At 39.5% G+C, this 8,289-nt stretch overlaps 1 protein-coding gene across 1 annotated transcript in view; it reads right to left on the bottom strand.

Annotated features, from left to right (window-relative positions):
* Positions 1-627: 627 nt before the first annotated feature.
* The window catches only part of LIX1 (limb and CNS expressed 1), a 202,192-nt gene continuing 194,530 nt past the window's right edge, over positions 628-8,289 (bottom strand). The window contains exon 6 of the mRNA XM_089679122.1: positions 628-6,828. Within this exon, the coding sequence (XP_089535248.1) occupies positions 6,544-6,828 (285 nt within the window). The 3' untranslated portion in view covers positions 628-6,543. The remainder of the gene's footprint in view (positions 6,829-8,289) is intronic.

Raw genomic sequence — 8,289 nt, 5'->3', positions numbered from 1 at the left:
GGATTACAGAAGCCTACACAAAGGAAAGGGAAATGACCTAACAAGAAGGGGAAGGGAAAACAAAAAACAACATGCAATACAAAAAATGTACCAGAAAATAGCACAGGCTGTATACTCAAATACAACTGCATTGTCTCGGTGTTATGTATTGCATTTTCACAGTGACTGCAAGGGTATGTGTGATACACACACTCACACACACATATATATTTGTTCCAAGTTGAGTAGCACAGCAGGCTAAGTAGCCTAAACTATACCAGCAACTTGATTGCTTCCAGGTCACCAATCTATTGTCTACTCTAAAAAGGAGTTGCAACAACAGATTAGACATTGCAATGCAGAACCAATTTGGATCTATTCTTTTCAAATAATGTAACATTGATCAAAGTTTTTGGCATCCTTATTTCTTTCAGAGCTGGAAAAAAGAACAGAGGTGCCTGAAGCTGCTTTCATTTACAGCTATAAACACACATGTTCATGTACATAAACACATGTGTACATGTACACATATGCATGCACTTTCACATGCAGGGGTGTTGCTTTAACAGATATGAATAATACAGTCTCTCCTACAGAGTTTGCTTACCATAATTAAAAAAGCTATAAATCTGGATTTATACATTGGTGTTGTGTTAATGAATTTTTATTAATTTTTATTCATGGTATTTTCTAAATTGAAAAATCAGCATCGAATTTCTGTTTACCATTTATTGGAGTCACCATTTGGCATAATGTACAACCATGTCCATTTACTTACTGTATACATTTCTATTATTTTATAAATCTTAAACATCCATTATGTTATATATTAAAAATATTACCCTTGAAACATGTTGATAGATTCTTGATAGATTCTTTCATTGTAACAATCATAAATCATACCTGGACTGATCCCTATGGCTTGGCCTTTTCACCCTTTTTAGTTACACAAATTAATGGTGCCCTATAACGCTTGCATTGACCAACCATGGCGCACCACAGTGTGTTGCTGTGTGGTGTAAATCCAAATAAAAGGGTCAAATGGAGATTCTTGCGTGCTGAGATATGTTGGCTGCTTTAAGATAACACACAATAATGCATGACATTACATGCTTCAATGCACTGCACACGTCTGAAGCTGACTTACAGCAGACTTCACTATGGAATACTGGGAAGCTGTGGCTTTAACACACAAAGGTAAAGGATCGACGGCATTCTTATGAATATACCGTCTGTTCACCACATGCTTTGCAAACAACAGCTGCTCAGAGTATTTTGTTTAATATCAAGAAGATAAATGAATCCTTTGCAATTTGTCAAATATTTACTTTCAACATCCAAAAAAATTGGGTTTTAAAGAATGCTGTTCTGGAAACAAGTCAAAAAAATCATCGGAGACATTTTTTAACTGTACATCTTTATTTGGACTTCAACTTAACTGTCCTTGAAAAAATGTTTCAGAAAAATGTAATAAAAAACATTACACCTGTTATCAAAACACAAAATGTGGAATCTATAAAATCACGCGGTCACCATTCTTCACTAGACAAAGAAATGTTACTGCACTTTGAAACAGAGATCCTTTTTCCTGGATCAACAACAAATCTCTCTTCTAAACCCAAGGCAAAACAAAACACAGATTTTATTTAAACATTAAGGGTATTTTAAAGCAATTAGTGAAAGTACTTGCTATACAAGGGTTGGACAAAAATATGGAATTGCTACATGATTTGCAGGTGTCAAAATGACAACATGTTTTGCATTGAAAGCAGAAGTGATGCAACATTCTTTTGCCTCTGCTGTGTGATGAGACACCTAGCTAACATCATTCACTGCATACGTTGCTAGTGATAAAAAGCCATGTCAGAGCTTACTGAGCTTCAAAGAGGGCAAATTGTTGGTTCCTGCTTAGCTGGTGCCTCTGTGACTGAAGTTGCAAATTTATTTGCTGTGTCACGAGGTACAGTATCAAAGGTTATGACGGCATATACAGTTTCTGGGAAAACGTTGTCTAATAAGCATAAGCGTCGTTGACATTGTCAACTGATCGAAAGAGACAAAAGGACATTGCGCAGGATTAAGACGGGAATAAGAAAATAACTGCTGCAAAAGTGACTGCAGAATTCAATCTCAGTCTTCCAAAGCCTGTGCCACAAAACATGTGCGAAGGGAACTCCATAACCAAAACATTCATGGGTGAGCTGCAATTGCCAAACCACTAGTGACCAATATTAATGCTCAGAAGAAGAGAGACTGGTGCAAGACCCATAAATCGTGGACTATCAATCAATGGAAGACTGCAATATGGCCTGATGAATCAAGCTTCACACTGTTCCCAACCACCGGATATGTTTACATGTGGCAAACACTGTCCCAAGCTTACAACCAGGACTGTCTTGTGCCAACAGTAAAGCATGGTGGCGTCACAATCATGGTTTGAGCAGCCATATCTTGGTATTCTGCAGGCCGCATCATCATCTTGAAGGGTAGAGTCACTGCCAGTGACTATGTACAAATGTTGGCCATTCATGTGCCCCCCATGGTGCAGACAATGTTTGCTAAAGAAAGATTGTTTGACGAGCATGCAGACGAAGTCACGCACCTTCCCTGGGGTTGCAGTCACCTGACTATCATAGGTCCACTATGGTCAATTATGTAGAACAAGTTTTGGATTCGTTTTACACTTCTGGTATCTCTGCGAGAACTGGAACAATGATTGCATAAAGTGTGGTATCAGATTCCATTATCCACCAACCAAGAGTTATATTTGTCAAATCCCAGGAGAATTTAGGCCGTCTTTGATGCCAAAGGCAGTCCAAAACCACATCAGGTAATGAATTCCTTCTTTTTCCTGGGGTTTCCCTAATTTTGTCCAAATATATATATATATATATATATATATTATTTTTTTTTCACAGATTCACAGCTCAAACTAGAAAAGGGATAAGCAGCCAAGGAACACAAGGAAACCAATCACTTGTGCTAACAATGAACATGCTGAGAGGAGGAGAGAGAGTGAACTGGGCTCATCAATCTCCCTTTTCCCTTTCACTCACTGTCCAATCAAAGACTGAGAAAGGTATAAAACCTAATTAAATTACTGCATAAAAGAAAAGCTAGATCGCTAGTCTGGTTCTGCTGTCATAGCTGTGAAAATCTCAGGAATCAATGGGCAAAACTAAAAGTTTTTTGCCATATAAAGCAGCTATTGAATTTCATCTGTGTGTGTAGCTGTATGCCTGGAGTTTAGCTTTGAAGGGTAAGACTAGGCATACAGAACAAACGCTGGACTAAATACCAAAGATTTGATATCTTTCCATTAACATAATTAATCTTACCAAAATACTTCTTAAAAGAAACCATGAAAGCTGCCGCCTGACGTGAAGTAAAGATTAGGGGTGCAGGTATTATGACAGGAAAATATTATTATTATTATTATTATTATACAGTATTTATACAGCGCCAAAGGGTTTGCTCAGCGCTGTACATTAGCGAGGGGGGACAGAACAAGAGACAATACAGTACAATACAATACACGAGGGGTTCGAGGGCCCTGCTTTTTCGAGCTTACAATCTAGGAGGGAGGGGATAGTGGTACAGGAGGAAGTGGCTGTGGGGGATGGAGTGGTAGGAGGAGTGGAGGAGATCGGTTGTTAGGTGAGGGTGGGGTAGGCTTCCCTGAAGAGATGGGTTTTCAGGGTGCGTCTGAAGGTGAGGAGGGTAGGTGACAGTCTGATGGATTGGGGTAGGGAGTTCCAGAGGATGGGGGAAGTCCTGGAGAAGTCCTGCAGTCGGGCATGGGAGGAGGAGACCAGGGAGCTAGAGAGTAGGAGGTCTTGTGAGGAGCGAAGGGCACGGGTAGGGTGGTATTTGGGTATCAGGTCAGTGAGGTAGTTTGGGGCAGCGTTGTGAATGGCTTTGTATGTCAGAGTTAGTAATTTGAATTTAATGCGTTGGGCAATCGGGAGCCAGTGAAGGGATTGGCAGAGGGGGGTGGCAGATGTGGAGCGGTTGGTGAGGTGGCTGAGTTCAGGATAGACTGGAGTGAGGATAGCATTTGTTTGGGTAGGCCAGTGAGAAGGGAGTTGCAGTAGTCCAGGAGTGAGATAATGAGGGAGTGTACGAGTTGTTTAGTAGTGTTTGGGGTGAGGAACGTACGTATCTTGGAGATGTTGCAGAGGTGGAACCTGCATGACTTTGATAGTGATTGGACATGAGGTTGGAAGGAAAGGTTTGAGTCCAGGGTGACACCCAGGACTTTGGCGTGTGGGGTGGGATTGATGGTGGCATTGCTAGTCGTGATAGAGAGGGTGAGGGGGGGGCGCGGGCTGGGGGGAAAACTAGGAGCTCGGTTTTGGACAGGTTTAACTTGAGGAAATGGAGCGACATCCAGTCTGATATGTCGTTCAGGAGGTGGGCGATGCGGGCATAGAGAGAGGGGGTGAGGTGAGGGGTGGAGAGGTAAATTTGTGTGTCGTCGGCATAGAGGTGATAGTTGAAGCAGTGGGAGTGTATCAGTTTGCCAAGGGAGGAGGTGTAGATGGAGAAGAGGAGGGGTCTGAGGACAGAGCCTTGGGGGACTCCAACAGAGAGGGGTAGCGAGGAGTGCAGTTTAGTAAGGAGGAGGGGGTGGTCGACGGTGTTGAAGGCCGTGGAGAGGTCGAGGAGCAGGAGGACTGAGTAGTGGCCATTAGCAGCCCATTAGTGATTTTAAGTAGGGCGTTTTCGGTGGAGTGTAGGGGACGGAAGCCAGACTTATTGATTAAATATAATCAATATCCTTTTACAGGCAATGATTTATTGATTGATTGATTGATTGATTGATTTGAAGCAACATGGTCACTTGAAATGACTTGAGTGCAACTTGTTAAGTAAAAACACAGTGAACTATATAAAAAGTACAAACTACTACAAAAACTGTTATCTATTAACAACTATAGACATATGTACACAAATAAGTATTGGCACAAACTGGAGCCCAAGGGTGTAACTCTATTGAGGTTGCATATGGAGATGACGTCATCACAGGTCTAGCCCGATGAGATCATCATAAAGCAGGGGATGCTCCTTCATCACTCAGGCATCATACCCATAAGCAGTGGATGCAGAGGAGAGCCAAACATCTGTGTAAAATTCTGTCATTGGGGTTGAAAGTTTGAGACTATATCCCAGGCAGGGAGCCTATCCAGGGGAGAAATACAAATGAACAGGACTACTCATAACAGCTACCATGCATGATCATTTTAAAGAGGACCTGTAATGTAGAAACTGGGATCAAAAGAGCAAAGGACTAGTTAACAGTAATGTCTGTAAGATCCTTGCAGCTTATCTTTTTCCCATTCCTGATTTACTATGCTTTGTCTCACACTGTGTCTTTTTGTGGAGGTGGCCATTTTGATAGAGGAGCAGAGCTTTGCTTCTTCATGTCAGAGTTGTCTGCCCTGATGACTAGTGCAGAAGAAGCAGCAGGTGGCAAAGAAATCACAGATCCACATAATAAATGAAGCAAAAGCTGGAACTGGAAGTCCTCAGGTACAACATTCTCTCCAGCAACGAGAACAGTACAGTAGTAACATTACCAAATCTCAATCCAGATCTCATGTGATTACCGGTCACAGGTACAAGTGCCTATGACCTCACATTGCAGATATACAGCTATAAAGCTATTGCTACAGGAGTGCCAAGGCACAGTACATGTTAGAACGTGCTATCATTTTTCAAAAGGAACTCAAGGCAAAAGGTACCCTTTCGAGGTACTGCTTAGGCATAATTAACTATATGTTTCCTGTAAGACAGCAAACCTTAATTTTTTGATTAGGTCTATTTCAACATCATGATGGAAAGCCCATGCAATTCTGAGAATGTTTGTGTTCTGAGCTATTTGTTCCAATACAACATTTATACATCAGCCATCAGGGACTACTAGGTGGATATCGGATGTAAGGCAATCTCCACATTTTGACGCCTTTGTATAAAAAGTATTATACCTAAGTGCCGAACATTGTATTATAGATGTCATATTATTTACAGTATTGTGGTGGTATAGTGTGGCAGTATTTTGGTGGTATAGTTCATACACCTCTGCTTCATAGTCGGTTTTACTAGTAACAGGGCTAAGAATTGGTAAGATAAATGTTATACCAAGCAAGTTTGGAAACCCAAGAATGTACTTAAAGAGAGAAAATATAATTAATACATCTTGGAGGCAATGTAGCAAGTAAAAAGGTTGTCAGAAAATAGACATCCACTGAAAATGCATAGAGTACATGAAACATAAAAGGCCATGTAAAAAAATGAAATGAAACACATGTAGAATATGCTAATAGGTACAATGCACAAGCGTAACTGCAACTTTCCACCCAGAATTATGCAGAAGTCAGAATTTAGTCTGCAAGACATATAAAAGGGACATTAGTTTTACATAAAACTTTGAATTGCATGATTTTTAGGAAATGCCTACAACAGTTTTCATGATGTACAACTTGGGTGGTCTTATGGACAAGAATTTATAAGCTATGTTTCCATCCACTGTTCTCTGGATCTTACATAAAAGCAACCAATCTGCTAATGATAACCATTTAAAGTAAAGTTCAGATGATCAACATGTGTAGGTGAAGTAATGCAGTCGTTGTAGATATGACTCAGCGCTAAGCTCAAAATTTCTTTCTTCTCTTTGTAAAACCTCAGCTCTCTGCCAGCTTTTCTGGATTCCTCTAGCTCTCGAAGAGCAAGCTGAAGCTCCTGAGATATGACTCCTGATGTCTCTTCTTCCTTCATGATCCAGTCCAATGCCATGTGGCTTCTCATCCGTTCATCTAATGTGTACTGGGAGTAGTAGGCAATAACCTCCTGTATTATAAAAACAAAATTTGTTACTCAAACACTATGCTGGGTTATTATCAATATGTAAGCAGGGCATGCAATCACAATTCACTGAAAGTTTTCCTTGGCCTTTTACAGTGTACCTTGGGAGAGCTTCTATGTAACATTCATATTCACTTCCAATAAAAGCAGTGATCTCTTTATGTATAGAAAAATGTATCTGATCACCAAGTAATAATTAAAATGGGACTCCAATGAAAACTTTGTAGGAACCTTGTGAAGTTTTTATTGTTGTTTTCCATTAGGGAGATTTCCCTTCCCCTCTTGTTTCAAAGACAAGGAAGTACTTCTCTTTCTCAAAAGTGAGGGAAAATCCCACTATTAACAGTTGGTTCTGATACAAGTATCCACTTGGAAAGATATCTCCTTTACTTCTGGCCAGGTGACAACCGTAACATTTTGTTTTTCTCAGCCCTACCTTGCTGGTACCAATAGTCAACCCTTTCCCACTATCCAAAACTACATTAGTAAAGACATAACCCTGATATCAAAAAAGATGACAAGAAAAAGTAATTGCACATAAAGTGACAGTTGTATCACAGGTTTAGTTAACAGTAAAGTCTCAGAGAAAGAGACCTTTTGTGAACGTATTACTACACCTAGTACGGATGACTATGAGAGTAGTTTGAACTGTAGGGACTCCAACAATAAGGACCAGGCTAAATAGAACTGCAATATAAAGCTGTTTATTAAGCTTTGTGCAGTAAGTAAAATGATGTGTGATTGGTGGCTGATAGCCCTACCATCATAAGCCATGGTTAATTTAGCTATACAATATAATTATAATATTTAAATAGAAGGAGAGCTGCATATCTCCAAAATTTCAGTTTTTCAATAAAGTATAGTTTTATTTCACTTGAAGAAGTCTTGTGAGCAATATATTTCAACAGTATTCATATGTAATAAAGTTGATATAGTCCTATGCAAAATGTTCTAAAATTCCCAAATTTTCCTGGCCATATTTATAAGCTTTAAGGTATCTTTTCCTAGGAATCTATCTTGCCCATTTTAACGTATCTGTGTTTTATATTCATTATTTTTTTATTAGGTTTTCAAAAAAGAATATTATCCATTCGCTTTCTTTGGCTACTCAATGAGCAAGTGAATTATTGGTTAAAACATATATATAGGTGAATTCTGTTTAGTTAAAACTGGCAATATGACAATACTGTTAGAGCAGACTAATAGACTTCTGAAACATCTGCATTCTTAATTTGGTCTTTCATGTTCAAATAATAAACAAAGCGAACAGTGAATATATTTTTAGTTACAGATCTAACTGAAGAAAATTGAGACCGTGCCGTCTCCGACACATGGTTTGTGTAGGGCATTCTTCCACAGCACACATGGAATTTATTTCAGATTTTCAAATAGATCCAAAACAATGGTGATTCAGTGACTGAAATACAGGATATGCTGCAAAGGTTT

This window comes from Staurois parvus, unplaced genomic scaffold (genome assembly GCF_062004578.1).
Source record: "Staurois parvus isolate SC_StPar_1 unplaced genomic scaffold, SC_StPar_1.0 ptg000218l, whole genome shotgun sequence".
Taxonomy (NCBI): domain Eukaryota; kingdom Metazoa; phylum Chordata; class Amphibia; order Anura; family Ranidae; genus Staurois; species Staurois parvus.
The sequence above is the reverse complement of the archived record's forward strand: the minus strand, read 5'-3'. Positions and strand labels throughout refer to the sequence as shown.